The sequence below is a fragment of the Lissotriton helveticus genome, chromosome 3_1 (genome assembly GCF_964261635.1).
Source record: "Lissotriton helveticus chromosome 3_1, aLisHel1.1, whole genome shotgun sequence".
NCBI lineage: Eukaryota > Metazoa > Chordata > Amphibia > Caudata > Salamandridae > Lissotriton > Lissotriton helveticus.
Window position 1 is genome coordinate 367,153,374 of NC_136061.1, and position 27,406 is coordinate 367,180,779.

General features: G+C 42.7%; 1 protein-coding gene across 2 annotated transcripts in view; it reads left to right on the forward strand.

Moving 5' to 3' along the window:
* Nucleotides 1-5,537: 5,537 nt before the first annotated feature.
* Nucleotides 5,538-27,406, forward strand: part of PHF12 (PHD finger protein 12) — a 412,981-nt gene continuing 391,112 nt past the window's right edge. For both annotated transcript variants that reach the window (XM_078680081.1, XM_078680083.1), the window contains exons 1-2: nucleotides 5,538-6,162; nucleotides 8,127-8,308. In XM_078680081.1, the coding sequence (XP_078536207.1) occupies nucleotides 6,097-6,162; nucleotides 8,127-8,308 (248 nt within the window). In that variant the 5' untranslated portion in view covers nucleotides 5,538-6,096. The remainder of the gene's footprint in view (nucleotides 6,163-8,126; nucleotides 8,309-27,406) is intronic.

The following is a 27,406-nucleotide window of genomic DNA, read 5'->3' on the forward strand; positions in this document are numbered from 1 at the left end:
ACGTTGTCTGGTTCCATCCTGGTTCCACCCGGTCACTGGCTAGTGACCCAGACTCTGTCCCCTCTGCTTTCAGGTCCTCTTCATCCTCGATCCACCCTTGGATTCACCCGGACATCTTCCTCCTGGTCGCCTGCAGCATCTTTCTTCAAAGGTTCCATAGGCTTCAACGGCGAAACCCGACACATCTTCACACCTATGCACCCGCTTCCTGTGGGTGAGGTAACGCGAGTACTTTGGTGCTCTCAAGGGTATTGACTATCCAAGTGTCTAGGTTTTTAGTTGTTTCCTCCTAGCTAAACCGGAAGTGTCCTAAATCCTTCTTTTTCTAACTTCTAAGTTACCATTGACTTAACATTGACTCACGCGTGTGTGTAAAGACACTACACGCGCCGCCTGTGGGCCTCCCACTTCTTAACTAAGGTTCAGATAGTGTAGCCCCAGCGATTACCTAGGCCCTAGGCCTTTCCTTTTCTCGTGACTTGGTACTTATACCACTTTCTTAATATATGGTTTGGTTCGCCCCTAGGGCCTAACTGTAAATTGTGCAACTTAACGTATCCTGATTTAGTAACTTGTTATGTGCTTTTGCCTCTGATTTCATAAAGAGTTCAGAGGAGTGTGTTAGTAAATAAATACATATATATATTTTATATATATATATCCTGTGTGGTGTCCTTTCATTTGATATTCAAGGGGTTACATATGGTAAAACAGCTGGCTTTACACGCCCTCAAGAGTGCTTTAGCCTAAGACTGTTCTGTCCACGCTACCACTAGGATAGCTGGTCTATAAAGTTGACTTACAACCATCACCAAAAGGGTTGTTTGGACTGATGCAAGGTGTTCACTAGAATAGTGAAAATCATATACCAGGCCAACTTCTCACACTCCCTACTGTAAATTAATGTATTGATCAGTGACTTCATGATTGACTTACTTGTCAGACCCTAGTATAGTGCACTGAGTGTGCTCAGGGCTTGTAAATCCAAATGCTGCTGGTGGGCTTGCAGCTCTGGTTGTGCAACCCACAGAAGCAGCCTTGTAAAGTGTGTCTAAGGTCTGCCTTTGCAGAGCCTGCGTGCAGTCTGGTACTGTCATGCTGACTGGGCAAGTGCACCCACTTGCCAGTCCCTAAACCTTACTTTTTCTTCATATCAGACACCACTATGGTAGGCCCAAAGGCAGGGTGCAATGTAAGTATAAGTTAGCACATGCCCTGGCGTGGTAGCATGTCCTAATAGTGAATTACAGCCATTTTCGTGTTTCACTATTACAAGGCTACCTGTTCTCCATAGGCCACAATGGGCAGTTAGATTATTACATTCTCATAATCCTAACTGACTCAGGGAACATGGTAGAAATTTGAGTTTAGTAAGCCTGAACTCAGAATGATAAAATACATCTTTTAGTGAAGTTGGTTTTAACAGTCTGTGTTTGAAAATACCACTTTTAGAAAGTAAGTATTTTCTTGTCTAACTATCCAAAGCCTGCCTCTGCTAGGTTGTATATTCTTTGTCTGGAGGTTGAGTGACAGGGCTGGGGGATTCCAGGAAACAGAATGAGTCAGCCCAGTGGTGAATAGAGAGATCTAGATGGGTGGGAGGAGTTGCACCTGAACCTTGAATAAGATGTGCCTGCCTTCCACAATGCTGGCTCCACCTCCTGGGGTGCGGCTGATGTCTCTGCCCTGCACAGTGAAAGAAGAGAAGGAATCCTGTCAACAAAGTGCTCCAGGGCTGTGCTTTCCCTCCACAATGCCTGCTCCACCTCCTGTGGGGCGTTTGATGTTTCTGCCCTGCACTGTGAAAGGAAAGAAGGAGTCATGGAAACAGAGTGCTCCAGAACTGGTTTGGACTAGGCAAAGGCCCCTCTCACCTCAGAGAACAAAGGATTTTGGGGTATAAATATTGGGACCCTTATCCCATGAAATGATATGACTTTTGGAGAAACAAGAAGAAACCTCTGCTGAGGAGAGGAACCTGAAGAAACTGAGGAGAGACTATTCCTAAGCTGAAGTGCTGCTTAGGGGATTGGCTTGCAGTGGTTGCCTGACTGCCAACGAGAGGAGAAAGAACTTTGTGTACTTTTTTTCCAACTTGTGAAGGATCTCCAAGGGCTTGGAAAAGAGCTTGCCTCCTGCTGAAGTCTCAGGGACAACAGACTTCACCCCCCAGCTCCCCAGAGTTCTCTGGAAGTGGCTGCTGCTCTTTTGGGCCTTCTGAGGGACTGTGTGTCGCAAGGAGCTGGAAGCGCGACTCAACGAGGAAGAAGCGTGTTGCTGTCGCTGCTGCTGCCGTCCCATCTCTAAACAAGGGTTTCGCCGCTGGAGCTGTCGTAATGCACCGCATCGAGAGAAGCGTCTCGCAACGAAGAGGAAGCGTGTCGCCGTCGCACTTCTGAACAAGGGTGTCGCCGCTGGAGCTGTCACATTGCACCGCATCAAGAGAAGTGTCTCGCAACGAGGACGAAGGGTGTCGCCGTAGCTGCTGCTGCCGTCGCATTTCTGAACATGGGTGTCGCCGATGTAGCTGTCGCATTGCACCTCATCCAGGAACAGCGCCTCGCATCCCCCGGAGAAGCGTGCCGCTGTCGGAGCTGCTGCTGTCGCATTTCTGAACAAGGATGTCACCACTGTAGTTGTTGCATCGTGCAGAAGCTTCTTGCAAACGTCTGAGAAGAGTGTCGCAGCCGGAGCTGTTGCATCGGTGAACAAGGTTGTCGCCGCTGCAGTTGATGCATCGAACCGAGACTTCTCGTGTCATCGGAGAAGCGTGCCGCATCTCGAAGATCTTTATGTTTTTATTTCTTTGCACTGGAACCGTGACGCATTTCCCTCGCTGCACGCTTGTTGTGGAAGCGCAACGCATCGTAAGGTACATCGACGCAAAGTGTTGCATCTTAAGAACTGAACTAAGCTAAAACCACCATCTTAAGTATCGTATTGTGTATTTTTGTTGTTTATGGTCTTGTGTTAAATCTATATAAAGAATACTTATTTTTGATATACATCTGTAGTGTTGTCACTGGGTTACTGTATGTGGTCACAAATGCTTTACACACTGCCTCTGAGATAAGCCTGTCTGCTTGTGCCAAGCTACCAAGGGGGTGAGCAGGGATTATTTTAGGTGTGTATCCCCTTTACCTTGACTAGAGGCAAGGGTCCCTATTTGTCACAAGTACCTACATGTGCCAACTAGAGACCTCCAAATCTAACAGTATGCCTAAGATTACAAGTAATATATGTTGTGCTTAATATCACAAGTAACAGAATTTTAGTAAGGTAGATACGTAACAGATGTGCATGCACTGTAAAAATACCAACTGTATCTACCTGTATGAGTAATCACACAAATATTTTTTTTAAGGCACTTACTAATTTATTTTTCCATTTAATTATTTTATAACACTACTTGTCCCAGTGTAGCATGACTGAGTGCTTTACTTCACACACAGAGAGATAATAAATCATTCATGTGTGTAAATCAATATTCAGGACAATTACAAAAGTCAATGAGGGTTATAAGGTGTAAGAGTCACACATCGTCCATACTTGTAGACAATATATGGTAAGAGTGCATGGTTGAGATAAACACAAAGTCAGGGTTTAAAATGTAACACATGCATTGAGTTTGTCTTTACAAACAAGACTGTTTTACTTCCCAAAGGAAACCTTCTTTTCAAACTTAGATTAACAACAGATTGGGGGAAAAACAATAAGGATCTAAACCCATGACTTGCAGTTTGCATGGAACTCCTTGATGCTAGTTTATAGCTCACTATGCTACATTAGGATTACAACCTATGAACTGGACTTAACTAAAGGCTCTCTGTATCAAAAGCTGTAACCTACTTATCCGTCTACATAAAATACAAATTTGCCATCTGTATGTTACACAATGTGCTTTGTAGCAGGCACATTAACCCTCTATGCTACTTTAAGTGTCAAAACTATGACTGGACAGAACGCTATACTCTCCTGAGTCTGTATTAGCTACCAGAGTTATCGCACTGTTATTATAATGCCCTGAAAATGTCTGGGCACACAAAGATCAATGCATCAAGAGTGCTTTAAATGGTCACCATGGGACAATAAGTACCTTTCAAGCACTGCAGAGCAGGTGTCTTAAACCTGTCAGATATAAATGCAGCCTCTTTATGACTATTTAAGTAAGAAAGAACAGATTTACTGTCACGTTTTCCCTTGTTGTCAACATGTTTGCGGACTTTTTTTTATTATTTTTTTACAAACATTAATGTACACATTCACTGTTACGAATCAACTTTTTATGACTCAACCTTTTCCTCTGCCACACCTTGATACCCAATTTATGGGTTGCAGGATGAACTGTTTCCAATTCCAACACTGAAAACTGCTTGCTTTACTCGGATGTGTCGGTAAAACGAACCCTCGTCCTGAATTTTGACGCTATGTTCTGAATTTTTACACTCACTGCCCGGAACTTGCCTCCTTGCCAGGTGGTTACACTAATGGTTGGGTCGTTGTTTCGTAAAATCAGATCTACCGCTTTTGTGTCTTTCGGTGATTACGAACATCTTATTTTGTGTCGCCTTCTTTCTATTTCTTTTGTTTCCAAACATCCTTCACAACACAATCGAAGTCCGCCTTTCTTTTCCATTGCACCGGCAGTCAGTGTTTACAGTTCGAAGGGGGAGGAGGGGGAGGAGGAAGATGACGAACACGGAAACGAGGGAGCATGCGCAGTGTCAACTCTGCACTTTCTATAAAAATGAAATTTCGTTGCCGTCAGCAAGCCTGATCATTGACATTGGAATGGGCAGTAGTATACGTTGAGAAAATACGCAACCTTCCCCTACTAAGATGGCATGTCCCTGTACCAAGATGGCTGGACACCGAACGTCACGGACCGCCTGTGACGTCAGAAGAGGGCGCGGTGGAATTACAAATCAGCCTTGCACCGAAGGACTCGTTGTCAGGTCACAGGCACAAGTTGTGTTGGAAATAATGCCACCTCCGTAAAAAAACGTTTACGATTCAAACAGAATCGCCACCATTCTCCTCTTCTTCATCAGTATGGCTACAAAGCGCGGATTCTGCGCACTGTGCTGGACAGCTCATTCATGGACACGGAAAGAGGACTAAGTTGATAGGTTTTGTCAGAACCTACGCCGATAGTCAAGCCATATTGGAAATGAATTTGTATGCAGTCTTTTGCACATATAGCAACTGGCGAAAAAATATGTAATGTTTTAGAGAAATTAGTACATGCTTATACTTTTCCTATTGATGAATTTACAATAAATGTAACCAACATTGGACTTTTTTTTATTGTACTACGTTTCTAAAAAAAAGATAGAGCTATTGAACATATCGACAAACACTTAGCGAGTACGTGTTTTTTTCTGTTTCAATATGCTTTTGGGGTTTATATTGTAGTATACATGTTAAATTTTCTATACTAAAATGGCGACGAACGCACCATCACTAAGCTTCGGTCGTTCTTTCGTTTGGCTTGTTGTGGCATGTCCTTCTTTTGTGTTAATTGTTTTTGCGCCTGCGCAGACTGCAGGCGGCGGGCAGTCACTTTGCGCCAAGTGCGTGTTACTGGCGGCGGAGGCACGTACGCGGGAGCCTGAGACCGGGAAGGAAAGCGGCGACAGGAGGGGCAGTGACAGGGGCAGCGATCTTCGCCGCCGGCTGGGCCATTCCGGCTATAAAGAGAGCCCGTCCTGCCTCCAGGGCTGGGCAATGGCGGGTCCCGGGCTCCCCGCCAGCCACGGCTCTCTCAGGGTGGGCTAGGCCGAGGGCAGTGGCAGGACCCGACGAGCGGTGGTCAGTGGTACCCCTCGGTGGAGTGGAAGCAGCAGCCAACTACTACATCTCCGGCAGACACCCATCGCTGGACAATAGAGGAGGAATAGAGCAAGAGTATTACCCTCTGGTTAAAGTATCAACTTCGAGGATTAGTGGACACCATTCGTTGGGCACCGATCCCAACCCAAGGAGTAGCTGAACCCTTTTGGCGAGTGATTGAGGCACGCCTCTGGCATAGGGACCACACGGACACCAGCTGACTGCAGGAGCAGGAACCCTGGGCCTGGAGCCTTTGCCGGGTGAATGCTTGACAGAATGGAACCCAAGACCATAATGTACGATCTGGACACCTCTGGGGGACTCATGGAGGTGAGCATGAAAAGTTCTGAATGGGAACGCTGGAAACCATCACCGCAGTAGTAGTTTGCTCATCATCTCCGATAGAATGTGTGGATGTTGTTATATGCAGAGCTATCATTCACAAAGAGGCTGCGTACCGCGGTGTGCTCTGCCAAACACACCTTCTCCCCCACACGCACAGAGAGCTAAGGGAGTATACACAGGGATGGGGCATAGTGTAGCGACGCTTAAGGTAAGGGGTTCATCCGTTAGCCTATTGTGTGGAGGAAGGAATGCATATAGCTGACCTATTGGGCAGAGGTGTAAGTGCCCCCTATCGTTCTCTTTTACATATAACATGCAGGTCACTCGGAAACCGCTTGTACCCGGGACGATCTAAAACCCGGAGCTGGCTATGGAAGGGCGCATTGAGTGCTTACTATGAATAAGGCCCCCACCAGGAGTACATATTTTGTGTATGTATTGTGTAGGCGCGTATGTGTGTATGTATATATCGGTATCCTACGGGAAGTGCTAGCTTTGGATAGTCTTGGCATGTATAGAATTAGTCCTGCACACAAAATGTATGCTTCAGAAGTCATACTGTACATCTCAACTTAACACCATTAACGTAAAACCATTGTCTTTTGGGATTCTGGGCTCGATGTGTGCAGATCTCATAGGGGAGTCATAATATAGCCTATAACGCTGCACTTTGTTCAGAATATTTGAGCAAGCTTATGGTCAGCCTAAGATGCTGCATTTGAATTTTAGTACTGCTTATCTCGAGCGCGCCTATAAGCTTGCCTCTACTTGATTTGGCCAAGCATTATTCTGCTGTTGACTCCAAGTGCCTGTGTTTTTATCTTGGGTACTCTGATGATGACAGAGGAACTTGAGGCTAATGTGTTAGTCGTTGGGGTGCAATTTGCATTTAAGTGGCAATTTAGAGTTTAGAGTAAGGGGAATATCTTGCATATGTGTGCGAAGGTGGCACTAGTAACAGATCACTACAGGTATGCCATGGGTAATATTTAGATCCCTGTTGGATTTGGTACGGGTGAGTAGAAGGGGTCAGAATAAAAAAAAAACTTCTTGAGGCTAATTGACATGAAAAACTAAAAAGCCAAAGTAGAGAAACACCTCTTCTCCATGGACGTATGCCTCGGGGGAAATGTAGATGACATCAAACAGTGGTGCTTCTGACAGCCTGGTAGCCATGTGGTCTTATGTTCTGTTACATATATCACACTTTATGCCGCCCTAAGGTGTCTTCAAAGCTCAGAGCAGGGTGTGGTTCGGATGAGAGGAGTCGATGTTGGTAAAATAGCAGGAAAAAAAGACATTAGAGAAAACTTCACGGCGATCTGTATACTGCTTACAGCCATACATCCCCACTAATGCATGAGGGTATTGTTTGAAAGAACCTTCACCTGGTACTCACAAAATGGCATTTGGGTGGTCTACACCAGTTTGCGCCCTCTAATCCGAGGATTTCACAATGAAGACCCATGTCTTGTTAAGTAGTGCCAATTTCAATCATTGGGCATTTAAAGCCTATTAACATACCTAATTCGCACTGCTTCCAATCTTCACTTCTGTACTTGTCCTGAACTGTGTGAGGCTTTGCTTTGAAGCCATCCTCTTTCTGAATCAGCTCATCATAATCTTACCATGATTGCGCTATACAATGTATAATCGCTTATTAGAGAGCCGTGTCTCTGCATGAACCATGCCATAGCCCCTTGTAGTCTGTAACCAAAACACTATGGTTCACTCTGCAACTGGAAACTGTGCCCTGAACAAAAGAGCATAGTCTGGAGTCAGCGTTACGTGCATTTGCCCCCCCCATCCTGTTTTTGAATGTCTGTCCCCACACTTACACTGGTAGTTAATTGGTCTGACCAGTAATTTAGGATGTAGTGGGCGTTGTATAGCCCAGACCTGACTTCGTCCAGTGGCCAATGTCTAAAGCTTTGTCTGTTTTCCCCCAGCAAATCCAGGCCCTCTTGGCTCCCCCCAAAAGTGAGGATGGAGAGAAGAGGAGCAGAAAGCCAGACAAGGAAAGCAGGAGGAGCGGCAGGGCCACTAACCACGATAGCTGTGACAGCTGCAGAGAAGGAGGGGACCTACTCTGTTGTGACCACTGCCCGGCGGCTTTCCATCTACAGTGCTGGTAAGTGCTATTTACAGAGCATGGTGCAGATTTGAGGTCCCTGCACCAGAGAGAGGCTTAATAGTCAAGGCAAAAACATTGGGCCTCGACGCACCAGGTAACCTCAGTCACCGACAGAACAGTGAAAGCATCGAGAGAGCAGGGAGAACGTTCAGACCCACTTACATTTGCTGTGTTGAGAAGGGCTATCCTCTCGTAAGACCTCTGCCAGGTTACTTGGCTGCAAATCACCTGGGTTTGTGAAGACTTTTTTTTCTGTCACGTGTCTGATTGTTGAAACCCCCGAAATTACGATAACCTCTGAGCTAGCAAGAGTACCGTTTTCTCGAGAGCCCATCACAGACATCCTTTGTGGTGTGTTTTGTCAAATGTTAGTGAGTCATTCTGCCAATTTGTTAAGGAATACATTTATTTAAATGTGAAACGAAAGCTTCATATTTCACGAAGGGCCGTGCGTGCATTTCATTGTTACAATTGGTTTTGGTGGAATCTGCAAATAACTAGTGGCATTTTATTGGTACCTTTGTTATATTTGGGCAGTGCTATATACTTTTTCGTCCGTTGCATTGCAAGGAGCTAGCGTGTGGCAAAGACGCGTTTGGGTAAATGCATTTACTGCTGAGAGTTCAAGAGGGGTGTCGTCTATGTAGATGCACCACTGGGAGTAATTAGGAAGTGGAAACAGTTTGAATGTGGATCTAGCGTGGCCGCCCCACTCTAGTTGAGTGCGGACACTGAACCAGCCATGAACTTACAACCACAAATCATTGATTTCAGTCTAATCAGTTGTAGCAAAACAAGACTATGACGCCCAGAATGCATTAGTGTCGCGGATGTTACACAAAATCCATTAATCACCTGTGGGGAAGTGTGTGAGGTCTGTGAGACTGCAGGCACTTCAGTGTCTATCGCACCAGTGTACTGTCTTGAAGTGGGGTGTATATATATGTGTGCTTACAGGGTTGGGCCCTGTGAATGGGTAAAGGAAGGGCCCGGAGCTCGAATGCCTTTTAGTCTTTAGCACTTTAGAAGTGACCTTGGACTGTATTGATAATGTGAGACGCGCAGGCAGGGATGTTCCCCCTGTATGCAGCTTGTGAGGTGCTGGCAGCAGTAGGGACTGTTTCTTTGTTAGAGGAGTATGAAAGGGCCATGCAGTACAAGCCTATGGGCTCAGCTGAGAGAAGTGTTAAAGTGCAGATTAGACGGCACTGCAGCAGTGACTGTTTATCCTGGTGGAAAGGTTCGGGCGGTGCATGTATTGTGTCGGTCTGCCCCCTAGGGTCGAAGAATGTCTATGTGCGCAAAGCGTACTAAGGCCGTTATCTCCCCGCAGGTGGAATTGTGTGGGTGCAGTTTGAGATCCGGAGGCACGGGCAGTCTCCCTCTCGAAGGTTTAAGATCTGGCGGGGGGCTGGTAGAATGAGGGTTAAACAGACCAGGAGTGTGACGGCCTTGTACGGGGTGTCGGAGTGCCGTGGTAAACAGTGTGACGCTCTGAGGCATGCAAAGTCTGCCTGCCTCCCCATCTAGTTCCAGACTGCGGCAGAGACGGGTTCCCTTGCCCAGTTACCCGCCCCTCCATCCCCCAACCCGGCAGATCATCGGGGTTGGCCTGGCGATGTAGATAGGCCTTTAGCTCCAGCATTATGCCTTCTCTGTAGCAGGCGAGAGCCCTGTTCAGAGCGCCATCTTGGCAGTCCGGTCGTCTGCGCCTTTGCACAGGGACACAGTCTCTTCTTTGGAGGAATTATTGCTGCCCTTTGCCATGGACTGTTTATGTGTCTCGGCGAAAGGCAGCCCATAGCCAGACCATACCACTTCTGCTTGGGAGAGGGGAGCATTTCCTGCTGAAGCACAAAGATGTTTACAATGTCTTGTGTGTTTTTAATAGTCGCCGCTTCGTGCGCATGCTCTCTCTGCTGTATATCGCGTCAGTCTCCTGCCCACTCCATGGAGGTCTTCCCTTTCGTCACCGATGAAACTCACCCCTCCCCCCCAAAATGCCCTTTCTGTTGCTGCTTGGGAGAGACCGGCATGCTGGCTCCTCCCATGTGTGCTCAGCAGCAGCTGACGCCTGTAGTGAACGCGTGAGCGCCGAAGCTTTACTGCTTTACAGCACTGAATGCATCGGCTCTGGTCAAACTAGGCTTTAACACTGACCGTGACCCGCCCCCAAACACCCATGGCTGCCTCGCGAGCCTTCCCGTCTGAGGGCTCGGTTCTTTGGCGTCTACTTTTCGTTTTTTGCTAACCTTAGTCTGGCTCTCTAATATAAAACAGAAGTTGAGGTGCGTGAAGTCGGGGGGGGGAGGGGGGGAGGGGTAGAGTTCTGGGCGTCTAATGGAATTAGTGGAACGTTCGAGTGCGATTTGTACCGGAAAAGTAGCCACAAGCTCCTCGAGCTAAGTGGACAATTAGTTCTTTTAGGTTGCGATTGGAGGTCTGTCCCTTTTGTTATCAGAAGACAGTTATATATTCTCGAAAGGATTAACTATATACAGACTGGAGTGGCAATTATTTACCTTAAGTTTGCGTGGGGTCTGATCTCGACAAACCATCAAATCTGACCCTTGGGTGGAATGATGGAGTTGTTTTTATACATTTTGTTTTTTTATTTTTATTTACTAACATTGATGAGGCTGCCACATGCATGCTATTCTCGATGGGGAGAGGATGTGACTTTAGAGCCAGAGCGGCCGACTTTGGATCTGGGGAACCAGGTTCCAATCTCAGCGTCGGCTAAACATCCTGTCATTTTGGGCAAATCAGTTAATCTCCCCGTGCCCCAAGTACGAAAAAAATGAATATGACCTTGTGTAAATGTAACTGGTGCTCGGGTAGAGCACTTCAATAACTAAAGGCCGAGTTCGCAATATATACAACTGCAAATAAAATAAATAACATGTTGAGCAGGGTAGACTTTTCTGCATTTTATTTTTAACTGCTTGATTGGCGTAATCGTAGGTAAAGTGATTTTTATGTACAGTGAAACTGTAATAAAGAAAGTGTTAAACTTTTTCTTTCTGTTAGGGCTCACTTAAGAAGAAAGAAATTAAGTTTTAGAGGAAGGCGTTAATTCGTCACAAGGCATACCTTTACCTGATAAAAAATGCAAGAAAATAAAAAAGCAACATGTTAAGTTAATTCTCCCGCTCTTTGTATTGCTTTCAAAATGCAGTGGAGGGAATGGATCCCAAAGTTATGGACAACAGTGAGGGAAACGATAGGAGAACGAGGAACATGATTATTGTGCATTTAGTGCCCTCCCTCCGCTCTCACAAGAAACCCACCTGTTTCAGTGTTTAGGGGCCTTTGTATCCATTAGACACTTAAAGTAGCTAGCAGACCTTGGGTGTCTTAACTTGTCAGTAGGCATGGAGGAGTAAAAGGAAGCGCAAGACTAAGTGGAATCTGGACAGGGTATGACAGACTTTGAAGCAGTATTAGTGCAGGGGACTTACTCCTACCCTTTTTCCCCTAATTGGGGTACTCATTGGGCCTCTACTGTCCATAGCTTAATAAAATCGAGTTCGGGACCTCTTGTTTCTACCGGCACATTGGCTTCGGGAAGGAGCAATATTGGGGTGGAAGTAGTCCTGTGCAGGCTGCTGAAGGCTTTGCTCTAGCAATTTTCGAGTGTAGTTTGAACAGGATTAAGCTTTAACTCTTGTAACAACATCCTAGGGTGCCTAGCTGGAGAGCGCCAGTGAAATTGAGATTCTGTGCTTTTGACCCTCTTGTTTTTCCATTGAAAAGCTTGCATTATATTTGGAATATATAATCTTAAGAAAACAAAAACATGTCAAAAAACAGGTTTTTCTCTTTTCCTAAATGCAGAGTGGAATCTGTTTAAATTCCCCAGCCGCGTTTCAAAAATAGCTCATGAGTTAAAGGGCTCGCACATTAGACCAGACTAACTTATTGCGAGTAGGTATTATAATGAATTCTGGTGGGAGAGAAGGGAGATGACTTTCATCAGGTGGATGGAACATTGGAAACATGCAGTCTAAAACGAACCCTTGTTTGAGGATCAGTTGGTGTGAAGGAGAAGTTTGAAAAAAGCACTTCAAAACAGCATATGCTGCAAAAATTGTGTGAGAAATGTGTTATAGGCATTTTAAGACTGCAGTATTTAGTAGTTAAAATAAAAAAGGGCTAATAAGAATGAGCAACGCTTGCCGTTGTCTAATAGAATCGTTTTTTTTTCATGCAAGAGCTGAGCAGCAGAATGTAGTTACATCCCTCCGTTATCTTTAACCTCAAGGCATCACCTCCCTGCTTTTGTAAGTTTCCCCATTTGCTTCTCATTCCATTTAGCTTTGCAGTTCAGTTTTCGACTAATGTTTTCTTGTTTTAATGTTGAGTCTTAAAATTCAACATTTTGTCTTACTTTGGATATTGTGGTTCTTTTAATACAGTGTGTCTTCCATGATGGTGATAGTTCATCTTGCCTGTATAGGTGGCTTAAACTTCTTCCCTCTTCTCCATGGTATGTCTGCCTTTGAATAAGCTATGTTCCTTTTGTGCGAATGTCCACTGAAGACTGCACCTGTTATTTTAAGTGGATTTTGGTAGCTTGTGTGGTTTCTTTTCTTTCTCACAATCTCAATACTTTTTTCCTTTTGGGTGTTTTTATGTCGAATTTGCCCTGATCCTTTTTAGCTTGTTTGTGTGACCAGTCGTTTATTCCATGCTCATAGTGCCTATAGCCATGGCTACCGAATTGTGTGGCAAAGGAGGATCAAATTATGTGGCAAGTTTGACTAAATTATGCGACCAGAAAGGGCAAATAATGTGGAACATTTTGCGATAGAATTACTTTGCTATTTTGTAATTTTTACACCTGGTAAGTGTCTGGGGAAAAAAAGATCACCTTGTTCGTACCGATTTAACACCCAAATACAGCAATAAGATACTAAAATATGACCAGTCAATCTTTGTGCAAAACCTTCAAGTACGCAGGAACCAGTCACCATATTTTTTGTAACTTTTGATCCGTTTGACTTAAAACATTATTTTTTTGTTAAAATCTGCAGATTATTCAGCAGATGATGGATTATGTGGAAAATGCAGCAGATCCATAATTATGCGAAAATCGCAGCTGCCGCTATATCGCATAATTCCAGTGGCCCTGCTTATTACCCATTCATCTGTTTGAGGCCAAGTAGCATATTGTTATGAAATGCTTTCTTTATGTTTTGGCCTTCACATTTTGCCTCCCTTTCTCTCTATGGTGTAGTACCACCCAGAGACATAATGCGGCTTACTGGCATCCCGGCCTTTTGTTTCTTGCAAAAGGGCACTTCAGACCAGTATCTATCGTGTGTGGTTCAGCAAGTGCCGATGACTTCGATCTTGACCTCCAAAATCCCTAGTTTCTTTTCGATATTGTTAGTGTCTGTGGCAACTTGGCCAGCTCGCCCATCTCCGCCTGTGGGCAAACATTTAAACAGTCTAATGGGCCCTCTAAATCCATTCGGTAATTATTCTATATTTACAAGTTCTGCCTGTAGTATGATGTGTGGTCTTAACAAACCTATTTGTTATTTGCTATGGTTGTGTTTAAACCATAAAAGCATTGAGAATTTTTTTTCCTGTGTTGGTCTCTTCTTTTTTTGTTTTGCTTTAGGATTATTTTGGTCTGAATTTCTAGCGCCTGGTGATGGTGTTTTGAAAGTAGCCCAGTACACAAACCCACCGTTGTGTCAATGGCACTTCAACCTGTGTGCGCATCTCACGAGGCGGTAAACATAGCAGGGATCCACCAGCTTTTGTTATGGGGTCCACTTTTAGACTGTTGAACCAGCGAGAAACCTTCTAGTGGCCATCCCTCTTTTTCTTGTGCAACCACAGTGCTGCATGTATAGCAAGGTACGTTTAGAGAGCATAGCATTGCCAGCAGTGCCCGGGAACAGGAAGCTACACTCACTTATTCCGTTACACAGCCACGGCAGGGTCCCTAAACTCTTTTTATATTGTCAGAAAACAGCTGATGCTGTTGAGAAATCTGATTCTGACGCCTGCAGACATCACCAGCGGCAGCCTCCCGCCCATGGCCGATCTCTGCTGATTGTGGCTGCTGGAAAATGTCTCCTGTGCACGGTTCCTCTTGGCTCGCGGGGGTCATGAAGAAGGATGAGGTCATTATCCCCGGCCGTGGAAAGGATGCTAGAGGAAAGGCTGGTGTCCCCTTAAAACGTTAAACACATTATTTTGTGCAACTCCACTGGCTGGTGCTGTTTTACTAAGCCCGTCCAGGGCTCATTTTCGAGTTTCGGCTTTCCGCGATCTGAGAGCAGTGTCTTTGCTCTGTAGCTTCCGTTCATGGCTTTCAGGTCATGTTTGTTTAAGTTATTTGTTCAGTCTTTTTCATGCGCTATGAAGGCAAAACATCGAGAGCAGGAATTCTTCCTTTGCCTTCAGATGATGCCTGAAATTTGAGTCTTATTTCGTGAGAGAAGGGGTTTTTCTTTGCCTCGTGAGATGACTGTCTGTGAACCACGAGACCATTCACTATCAGATAATGGTTAGGATTTGACAAAGTTGCACATCATCTTGTTAGGTTTTGCGTAGATATCGTGTGCTCCGTCTCTGAGACCTTTTTTTTTCTCCTAACGGTGGGCTTAGAGGCTGCCCACATTGCTTACTCGCTTCATATTGGTCATCTACTGTAGGCTTCATGCTTTGTCCCTCTCCTGGAGCATGGGTGCATTACTTGTGTCCTTCCACTGCAAATTTTGGTGGGCGCTACTTTTTTTCTATGTTCAAGCACAGTACCAGAGTGTGCCTTTTTCTGTTAACTCCTTCTTGTACTTCTCATCATTCTGTATTTTTTTCCATCATCCGGGCAATGTGTTGGTGTTTGCCCCCCCTGCTCGTCCATGTTGGTGCTTGCCACCACCCTCATTCCCTCCCTTGTCCGTTTTGCTGCTTTCCCGCCACACACTCTCACTTCATTGTATGTGTTGTTACTGGCCTCCCACCCTCACTCTTATCTGTTTTGCTGGTTGCCTCCCAGCCATACTCCCTGTCTTCCTGCTTGCCTCACCCCTTCCTCCCTCATTCTTGTTGCTGCTTGCCACCCACCCTCCTACTATAATAACAAGTGCTATGGCACAGATACTGATGGCTGTGTCAAAGTGCTCCACCCAATACCCTCTGTTGCAGTATTGCCTCCCTGCACTCCCTCTCAATAGAATTAATAAAAAGCGCTACGATCCAGTACAATGTTGCTTTAAAAAAAAAAAAAAGCTTTCCGCCATGCTGCTTAATGGCAACCACTCTTCAGTACAAAATTGCAAAACGTTGACAAAGCGAATATCTCCTGTCTTGTAGGCACGACCGATTGGGCTTCGCCACTATTCGCTTAAAATAGCAGAAAGACTGTCCAGAAGGACCCCTCCAACTGTATGTTTGATGTACTATTAAGGTAATGTGAGGATTTAGATTCGACCACAGGTGGATTGAAATAAATATTGCCTGCAGAACTATATTCATGCTGTACAAGGCTGGTGCCAGCCATCTCCAATTTTATTTGATCGCATCACCATGCGTGCCTTCCACTTCAGCTGGGTTACCTCCTTCTTTCACTATTCTAGAGTTTTACCTGCAAATTACCACATAATGGCACCTCTATGCATGATGTTGTTTGAGCGTAAACTTGGTTAGGGGGTGTGGCCTGTGGGTCCTATCCCATCTTTGTGGGGTGGCATAGACTACACTTTGGTAGGGCTGACGTCTCTTGTGGCGTGGATGGAATCACTTCTATCTCCATTATCGGAAATAATACCACAATCTCTAATAATAGACTGCTGATTTTATTATTGTAACACTTGAAATATTTGAGTGGTTGGTAGGTGTTTGGGAGATTTACAAATCTAATTAACCCAGTCTTTCAAATTGATATACCAAAGACATGGGTTCATCGGAAAGGTAACCGGCAGGTGGGATGTGTTGATTGGGTATTTCACAGTGAACTTAAGAAACTAGAAAATAAAATACAAAGTTCTTGTATTTTTGTGATGATAGGTCTCCCCTGATGGTACAATATTCAACTCCGCTATGTTCTCCCTTTGTCTCCAGATACTTAGGTGGATCAGTGCCTTGCTCAGTGTAAACCGATGTTATGAGTACCATTACACTGCTGGCAGTAGTAGGAATTGGTGAATTAACACAATGAACCGTATTAGGATTAAGAGTAGAAGCACTCAAATATCCTTTTTGCGTAGTTGCAGTGGTGAAAGATTGGTACAAGTTTCCCCATAGATAGCTGAGGGTTTTTGTTATTGGCTTTAAGCAATGGTTTATATTTGTGTGGACCCTCTTAACTGTGGCCGGTTTCTTGTGTGTTTTCTATTGCATCCTTTTTTATGATTTAAAAAGTTTTGCTACATCGTTTTTTGTGTGAATGTAGGATACATGGTAGTACTCATTGCTCCTGTTGATGCATTGCCTACAATAGAGGAAGATGCTGTGATGCAAATCTCTGGCTCAAGGAGTTCATTGCACAATTGTTCCTTAAACAGGGGTTTTGACGAGTACACCCTGTCCGTAGAAATTAATTTCCCTTATTTTTTTTGGCTTTACCAAACTTTACCGTTAGCTTTGCTTGCCGATATTGCTCCAAAACCAAGCATTAATTGCAACTGGCATTGTAGCTTTTAAAAACTTTGAACCTATGATAAACCAGCTCATTACTATCGCTATTCTATATCTGTGAAAAGAGATCTGAGTAGGTTTTAAATGAGGTTGAAGTTGTGACTGACTTATCCCTCATTGTAAATGGTTTCAGTTGAAGTTGACTGATAATCCAAGCATTGTTAGTGCTGCTTGCTTTGTACAAACTCCCAGGGTATTTGTAAGCTGGACTATTTGTATTTTTGCTCATCTGGGCCATCAATACCTCCGTTATAGTTGAGGATAGATGATAATTCAGAGAAATGGTTTTCTAGGACAAGATGGAGACTAGGATTCAATGTATTGCATGCATGGCCTTGAAGGCCACTTTGGCTTCGCCACAGTTTGAGATTGCAGATAAATTGTGCAGTAATGGAGTAATAGAAAGATCTGTCTCTCCACCTAGCCTTGCGGAGGCACATCCATGACTATTGATGAATGCTTCTTCATTGTGTAGGAATCAACTGAATTAGTTTTCTTGGAAGAATATTGTGACAGGCTGATCATCCTATGGCCTTTGGAAGACTGATGGAGAACCAATGTAACTGCAGTGAACCGAAAATAAAGGGACTGCGCCAGGTAGAATATATTCCAGTATTTGCAGAGAACTGGCTTGTAGATGCAGATACTTGATCCATATTAGAAAAATGAAGTGCCCCATCAGCGTCCATCCCTTAAAAGCTTAGTGCTGGAATTGCAGTTTTACGAACAAATTCAAGTGTTGCTGATAATTTGTTCCTTTGACGGAGTATAAATTGCCATCTGGCTAACTATGGTTGAAACTCTTCCTTTAAGACTAAAGCTGGTGAACTGCGATGGGGGCTAGTGTTTACAGTATGGTTTTCAACCAACAGCTCAAGAACACTGGTCGCCTTCCGTGCCTTGGGTTTGGGATCGACTTGAATGCACTGTTTCTACCAAGTCTGTGGATCCTGTCTTAGCAATTGGTTCTAATGTTATATTAGAATTTTCCAGGCTTTTGATATTTTTTGTGAGGCGCTTGCCTTAAAGGTTCTTTGACAGGGTTGAACAATAGGCAGTGTTCTGGTTGTTAGTGGGCTGTGTCAGCATTGTAGATGTGCTTATATCCATTGTTGTGGATATTTGCCTTTACAATTTTGGGAGCAGGATTCAACAGACCAGGGATTCTGCCTGAGTAGTATAATAATTTGGGAAAGTATCCAATGGACATTATGAATTTTAGTTCTCACTGCCTACGGGACAGCTGCTTGTTGTCTGTAACAGAAACCTCTTGTGTATTGTACTAAAAACTTTCATTGTACTAAGAGTCTGCCCATTGCTTACAATTGATTGGCTTTATTGTCACTGTTCTTTGGTTGCTTCTTATTCAATCAATCAATCAATCAAAGCATTTATATAGCGCACTACTCACCCGGGGGGTCTCAAGGCGCTAGGGGGGGGGTCAGCTACTGCTCGAACAGCCAGGTCTTGAGCTGCTTCCTGAAGGCGAGGTTGTCCGTGGCTTGCCATTCTCTTCTTGTTTGCCCCTCCCCTGGAGCATAGTCTCTTTACCATCCTTTTGATTGGCTGGAATGTATCCTTCCAGTCCTCAAATTTAGGGAGCTACTTTTTTCTTTTCCTTTAAGCACCACACAAGTGCATGTGTTTTCTAGCTATTTTCCCTTGTGACCGCCCCCCAAATAACCATTCTTGCATTTTTGTTGGATCCCCCTCTTCCCACTTGAAGCTGTTCAGTCAATAGCACTCCTTCCTCCTCTCTTCTCCCTACACCATGTGGTTACTTATCTTTATTTTTATTTAATTCCTCCCACCAGCTACCGTTGAATTCCTGCACCTGCTCCACCCCTCCTACCCATTCCTCAGTTGCTCTTCCACCCCTCGCAGTGGTTTTCTTCTTGCATGTTTTGCTTGGTGCACCAAATAAAATGGCGCTCACATCATTTAGGAGGCTAATGCATATATAATCACGCATGCACATGTACACTGAATGATTGTGGTGCAAGTAGGGTCATGATACGAGGATACTGAATGATGTTGGTGCCAGTAGTTTCATGGCGTGTTCACACTCATGCATGCCTTGTATCAAGCTTTAAAAAAATTTTTTTTAGCCTTTCGGTCACATAGACAAGACCTATAGGCTTTGCCATTGTTTTTTTTTTTAACGTTTATTCAATTAACTCTTTCATTGACTAGACTGGTAAATAATAAGAAACTATTGCAAGGAATTGGTCAAAATGTTGCTACTGGTAAAGTTTTCATTTCAAATGTATTGAATTATATGTGTGCAAAGTTCTACCATCTTTGAGCTTTGTCGTTTCCATCATATGTTTTTACGGTTTTATACTTCTGTGGAAACGCATATTGTTTAAACGAGCATATTTTTGAATCAAGGTGGAAAAAAATTATAAATACATTACCAACCACAACCCATGCAGAATTGGAATTAATTCCAGAAGTTTTTTAAACTGTGGTTCAGGTTAAGGTCATCTCAAGACTTACTAGGTGTTGCACTATTCACAGAGATCCCTAATTATACCTGGCTCCACTGAAGCCAGCCCCAAATTTGCAACACGGTTGATTACATGAGTGAGGAACTCTGAACACAAAATTCCAGTGCTTTTCTTGCTTGTCTGGTTCCTTATACAAGCCAGAAGCATTTTTAAAGAGGCCTACATAAACTCTGAACCTTACACTGTAGCATTTCAAACTACCTGGCTGTTAAACACTGTCTTGGGAGGGACCGCCAGTCACTTCTTAATTCAGAATCCTTGTTCCTAAAACCCCCTCAGTTTCAAGAAACAAAGACCTTTATCTCGATTATTTGTCTAGAAGCTCTCCCAGAATACAAAACTCGATCCCTATGGAGATGCACACATATCCTTCTTTCAGATCATTCAAGAAGAGCATTAAGGTCCTATTGAGAGAGGGGTTGGCCTAACGGCTAAGGCGCTCGACCTCGGACCTGGGAATCTGGGTTCGAGTCTCGGTAACGACGCCAAAAACCCCCTGTGATTCTGGGCAAATCACTTAATCTCCCCGTGCCTAAAAAAAAAAAAAATGAAAGTGTGTCCTCATGTAACGTAACTGGTGCTATGTAAAGCGCTCTGATAACTGGTTCGGTTCTAGTTCGCGCTATATAAAACTCTGCGCAAAAAAAAAAATTGATCCAAGATCTCATTCCAATTTAACTTTCTCCACTGACCAAAGCTGTTTGTAAATAGAATAGTGTTTTTTAGGTCTAGCCAATGCAGCGCACATGTGCTGCATAGAAGGACCTTTAGCCGTCGCTCTGCTCTATTTGAAAGCACACACTCGTGTCTGCATCCAGCTTGCGGGATCGAGCAGAGGCGCGTCACAAGCACGAGTGCAGTGCTTTCAGAAAAAACATGCATGCACCACTCCCTGGCTTGTCTTTAAACCAGCCCCACACGCCTGATGTTTCACTGCTAGACTTTGTGTCTGTTTTAGGTTGTGGTGGCTTTAACTTTCAAGACTATTATGCTGCCTATGCTTGGCATGCATTGATACTCAAGCACTGGAAAAATACCTCGCCTGTGGGGCAGGCTGATAACAGCAAAAGACGGGCAAAATAAATTGAGATACCTTTACATTTTAAACATATGCAATTCCTGTGAAAGCATTCATTTCGAAACTCGCACCGCCTGCTTTTGCAAACAAATTGGTTGCATTTTACCTGTCAACACACACAAGTTTGTCTCGTCTACAGACCGCCAGCCCAAGTTTAATGGGACCAATGAAACTGGGTGGGGTGATTCCTCCTGTCTGTGTTTGATGTCCGTATCTATCACATAAAGTCTTTCTCGGTCTGTTGTGTGTCTGGACATTTACTGACTGTCGCTCTCACTTTTTGTCTCTGTCTACCTTTGGCAAGCTCAGTCTCTTTCGTTCCCTCTTTCACTGTTTCAGTATATCGTTGTTCACTTCATTGTGCCATTCCTTTTGCTTCCATCTGCTTGTCTAACTCTAAGCAGTTCTCTTTATTTTTCCCTCTTTGTGTGTCTCGCTATGTCTGTCTTTCAAAATGTCTCTGTGGCTGAGGTAATATATAATGCTTGAGTTATTGTCAGAAATTTGACTTTGAGAAATAGACGCAATTTGTAGGGAGATTTTGGACATTGGAATGCTGAGCGCTACACTGAAAATGATCTTGTTTCACAGGATGGCTAATGACTCCTATAAAGCTTTCGCTCCTACATTCGAATGTTACAGTTGTTCTCTATTTAATTTTTAGCATGCCTGCTTCTCGGTCCCATAATTCAGAGACCGATGATTTAATGCCCAATAACAATAGAGCCTTTTGCAGCAACTAGAATGGTTTAATTTGGGGTTACAGGAGAGTGTGCAGTATTAGCACTTTTACCCAAGTGGACTTCACAGAACTGCTCCTCATCTTCAGTACCACAGTTTTGAAAATGTATTTCATGACCTTGTTACCTTGATGGAGAATTTTCATGTGGATCTTTGTTGAGTCTAAATTCTCAAATGACCTACAATAATTCTTCCATATGAAGCAAAAAGCGCAATGTTTATGTTTGAAATCTACTCTGCATATTCTGTCTTAAGACGGTCTAGCTTAAATGAAAGTCGTTAGACTCTTATTTAAGTTTGTTTCCCTTTATCAAGGGAAACAAAAAAAGTGGCAAAACAATTTTTTAAAGAGTTTGAAGTTCTTGGTATACAGTTGAGGAGAGTGAGTGTGCTTTTTACATTAATAAGCGCTTGTCAATCAATCCCTATCAATCTATATTCAATCTTCCAAAATCAGATCATAAAAAACAAACAGATAAAAACAGGCAGTTTACAAAAAACTTTAAAATATCCACAATAAGATTAATTAAAAAGCATCCACTTGGAAGGGTTATAAGTGCGTAGATCTGATTGCTGCGGCTCAGTGGAAAACGAACCACATTAAATACAAATATACTCCATTTATTTTTTTAAAGCAATATATTATTCCTTGATAAATTTAATTGCAAAACATCAACTTGGAGAAATGCTTAAATCAAGTTTCAGCATCATAATAAACAAGCATTGGCATAGCCAATAGGTCTCGCTTTATAAGTATTCAGTTATGCAGCACAATATCCTTGGTGCAACATCAACTGTTGCACGGCTAAACACTTATAAGGTCCCAATGGCGAGACCTATTGGCTATGCCAATGCTTTTTTTTCTTTGTATTCTCCGGACTATTTGTGTAATTTTTGCTTTTGTTTTATTCCTGCTTTTCCCATCTGGCGTAAGTCGTCCCGTCGTTATTGTAGTGTTATGACACCCCTGGTGTAATTTGTGAAGCATATAACTTCAAATAAGTTGCCGCCTGTCTTGAGTGTAGACTGTGTCCTGGTCGCAAGGTATTTTGTGAGCTAGTAAAACACAGTATGGGTAGTGTCTGCAATCGGAGACTAATACAAAGTTGCAAGACTTAACAGATTTGTAGGATGCTTGTGATGGACTCGTTTGAAAAATAAGGAATTTTGCATGCCTGTCCTAAGCTATGTGCAGCAATTATAGTATTGCATTTTTCTGTCTGTATCTAGTGACCCACCAAGTGTGTTGTGTAGGAGTAAGTCTGTTGTTTGATTAATTAAAAAATGTTTTAACACAAAAATAGAGAAGTGTTCTAAATATCACAATGGGTAAAACAACACATTTTTTAAAGATAGGGGGGGTACAAGTAATATGTAGTCTGGTAGAGCATAAGTATATTAAAAGCATACATTTTTATAATTGATGAATTCTTATATAATTAGGATAAAACATTAAAAACAACTCAAATAATGAAGTAAAATTAGTTTTGTTAATATTTAGTTACCAACTTAGTGCTAGAATATGCCTAGTATTAAGGCAATGTTTTAATGCTTCTGTGCAGGATATTTTAGTAGCAACAACACGGTGCCTAATGAAATATCTCTCTGACTTAACCCCTTGGCAACAGCGTAGAAAGTTAAGTATTGTTCAGCTTTCATAATCACAGTCTGCATGTTTGGTTTGTAAATTCTTGATTGTGCTATGATTGACAAATACTTTTATACTGCATGGCATATAGAGAAAACAGGGTATATTCTGTTGGGATAATTAGTGTATTGGCTCCATTAATTAATATTGAACAGCGATTGAATTATACGAGTCAGTGATGAAATTAGCATATTCTAGTTTGGTCAGCTCTGTAACATCTGCAGGATGCCTGAGCAGCATAATTTGAGATTTTGACTATTTAAAAAACATTGTGAAAGATTTTTCATACAGATGATATCTACGTCTTGTTAAGTACTTGTTTAAACGGCATTGTCTGTGTTACGAGTGTAATGTAGCAAAGTTCTCCGGGCATGTACTGCTGTCTGGCTAGAATTTTATAAATAGGACAGGGTTCTTTTTTTAATCCAATGGCCAAGTGTAACCCTAGGAGAAGAGTATCTGTGCTTTTCGGCTAGAGTACTGCAAGGATGACATGGGCTCCTAGACAAAACACAGTGGAGTTGAATAGATTGTCAATGTGAAGTGTCTCTTTTAATAACATTTGAGCCCTCAAACCAGAACAGAATGATTCTTTCACAATTTAAGTAAAATTAATTTTAATAGTTTTTTGAGTTACAATGTTTAATGGATTATTCCATTGACAGACAAGTTAGTGAAAAGATTGATCAGAGTTTATACGCATTTGCCCAACATGATTCTGTACTACCTCAAAGCTCTTAAAATTTATAATGGGTTTTCTCACCATGGGTTAAAAAGATAAGGTGCCTCGCTCAAAAAAGTTTGTCAGGAAGTTTTAAAGTGTAATCGGGCCTCGAATAAGTCAGTGGAGGTATCACCTAAGCCATACAATGATCACACTTCTTCCAGTCATAAAAGAAACTATACAACAGGTCTGAGGGTTGCTAAACAACATTTAGGTAGGCCAACCATCATTGCATTCCTGGTGTCGACAAGAGCCTGCTCCCTCTGCTCTATCCGCTTGGGATATAAATGTAAATACAGTGCACCATGCATATGTTGGCAATTAGGATGCTTAGTTAATTTGCTAATATGGTTTCCTTTTTGTCAAACCCCCAAATTTTACAATGAGACATGAATAGGCACCTTATCGAAAGCTGACTTGAGGAATCTGTGTTGTACCGCAGGAAGCACTTAATTTTTCATAGGCTGTCAACCAATTGCCAGAGGCCAGTTACATAAGTCTGACATAGACGAAGACTTGGAGTGTGTGCAGGGTTTTAGTTCTATAATTCGGATAATGTTTTAATATCTATTTATTTGCTGAAGTTAGAATTGTATGGTTGTTTTTCATCAAAGGTGCTTCCTTAATATGTGGTGGCCTCACTAACAAGAGAAAAAAATTATTAGATCTTGATTAACATTGAATGTGTTATGTTTACCAATTAGGTCTGGCTGAGTAGCACAGCTGTCATGTTTACCAATTAGGTCTGGCTGAGTAGCACAGCTGTCAGCTAAACCTAATGTTACCAATTCTTTAAATAGATACATAGAGTAGACTTTTGTCCTCCACCCGGAGTAGTTGTCTCATTGTTATTGGCCTTTTGGTGTAGTATTCTACCGTGTAGAAAGTACTTTCACAGAAATACATATGATCTCTATTTCACTGAGGCATTGAGCGTCTCTTAATATTGTACTTTAAGCCAGGGGAAGCAGGTGATGTCGATATTAAAATACAATATCTCATCTAACCTTATTATAATTTGTTTCTTGAAAGCCTCCTTATGCAAACATGTATGTAATACATGTATTTATTCAGCACAGTATTCTGATATTGTTTATCGACACATTAACCCCTTCGGGGCTGATGACGAGCTCAGCTCGTCATGGGCGTAACCTGCGCTACGCGTCTGCGTAAATCGAAGCAGGAAAACCGCTAGCGCGCATGCGGTTAAAGACAAAGCAGTAACCCTTGAACGTAAAATGAGGAGTAGGAATTGAACAATATGAAACTTGGGCTCAACACCAGCTTCTTCCCTTGACCAAAATATGTGATCTTGGGCAGTTACCTTATTTCCCTGTATTTGAGAGCACTTTGAAATACCATAGACAATCTGAATGCTAAATATGTCCGTAGCTCAGTTCTTGTTATGGCTCTTCGAGCAAAGCCTGATACTTGAATTAGCTTGACATATTCATTTGCTTGCTAGCCCACCAAGTGCGTAGGCCATATATGTTACCAGAGACCACTTAATACAATGAGCCTCATCCTGGAGGAACCGCATTTATTTTTATGGTCTAGGTTGACCACGCATCTGTTGCCAGGCAGTTACGGTAGCATCATTAGAGAGGGGCTTTTGCTCCGCCCACTTGTTGGTAGGCCAGAGTACAGGTTTTGATTGGGCACAATTTGATCCCACGAAAATGCATGCCCTGCATGCGACTGATCATTTTATTTATTTAGCTGCCTCAGCTTGAACTATGAGAGGGCACTCAGTACATTGGAATGCTATTAAAGCGTCTTAGAAAACTAGAAAATGTGAGTTGCTTTTTTTTCCAGCAGCGCAGATGTGAGGGCCGTCATTAACCTCCATGAATTTTTAGGTCTAGATTGACAGTTCAACTGTCACTGGACCTTTTAACCTGCAAAATACATATTTATAAAATATATTATCTATATTATATCTATTTACTTGTGATGCCTCACATTACCATACATCATGCCTTTAAAGCCAAACATATTGGCATTACCAATGCTCGTTTTGTGTGTGTTCTAACCTCTATTAAATACTTAACGTTTGTGATGTATTGGTTTAAAAAATACTTTCTAGAGTGATGCCTCTTTCCTTTGAAAGGGTAATCCACCTTTATTCTGTTTGGAAAAAAAATCTTCAGTGGATACACATTTTCTTGCTGATTTCTAGGACACTGTTTTTTTGTGTGTGTGTGTAAGGCACCCATTGTTTTAAATGGCTTGAATCCATAATTTGGATGGCTTATTTGCTCGAAAATGTCTTTAGAATTTTAGGGAATATTGCCATGTGTTCACTCTTGACCATAAGTGATTACCTTGCCTGCCTCCTTTATTTGTCGTTATGCAGCAATTTGCTCTTTGTCCTACGGGCATTCTGCTTGTGGGTGATTGCCCTATAGTTTATTTATTTAGGCGATGGACTTACTCATGTTGTGCTTCCCTATTTGCATGGTTTGTTTCTTGCACCTGGAAGATTAACTTGATAGCTCACACCTAACGTGATTTATTTGCTTTCCTTCCACTTTATGGTGGGGTGTTTTATTGAATGACAATACGCACATTGTGTTAGGGTGATTTGTCTTGCTTGCATCGTGCACTTGAATAATTATAATTTTTACTCCTTTCCTTTTGAGTGATTGCCTTACTGTCACCATGGCTTCAGTAGCTTATCCTGCTGGCACCTTGCATTTGGCGGATTACTTTGCTTGTCCTCTGCCTTTGGTGTTTTTCCTTGGTGACACAGTTTGGCAGATTGCCTTGATGGAACCTTTTTGCCTGAACCCCTTGCTTAAAGCTTGCATTTTAGTCTTGCTTGCACCGCGCTTGGTTTGCTGACATGTTGGCATTCTTGAATTTGAATAAGTGTTTTGCTTCTCTTTCACACAACATTCCAGTGGTTCAGTCTTGCTACTACGCTGCTGCAGCATAGTGTAAATATCACATTAAGATCCTCCCTGGATCTGAAGGTAGAATGGAGAGCTGCCAATTATGCAGCAGCCTCTAACTCTGGAAACTAGAAGCTCCACCACGACCAACCTTCCAATAATTTGATCTGCTGCTAAAGAAACCAGAGCATCTTCTCCTGTTTTGTTGTAATTTGGATCATTTATCTGACCTGCTTATTTTAAGAAAAATAAATATGGATTGGCTATGCCGATAGTTCCGGCTTTAATATTCTCCATCCTGCACTATCACAGGCACATCGCTCACCCTGGACTCGCATGTATACAGCCAACAGTACATGAAAAGAGGAATGAAAAGTGAGAACAAGTACCCAACTTTCTTCAGATTGTCTGACACAACATTTCTCAATGTAAAATAGTTTTTTATTCCATAAACAAACTTTTGTTTAGTTTGAACCTAACAGAATTCGTGTAGGAAACCTCCTATTGCCTTTGTCGGCTAGTTAACAATGTAAAATCTATTTCTAATATATTTGTTTTATTTCAGAGTGTAAAGCCTCTTCCTGTATTTGTCATGGAGTTCACAATGTAAACCCCTTCCTGTTTAATTTGTCAGTTAGCAACTCAATGCCTCTCTTTTAGTACTGCTTACATCTCTTTCTAGTGATCACATAAACCCTTGCAGCTGTGTTGTCAAACCAGGCCTAAAAATCAATGAAATTCCTCCAACGCCATAGTTTGTCAGAGGGGGCTAAACAAAACCCTTGCATATTAAGGTAATCTGCGGGAATCTATTTTAGACCTATTTCTCTACAGACTTTAAC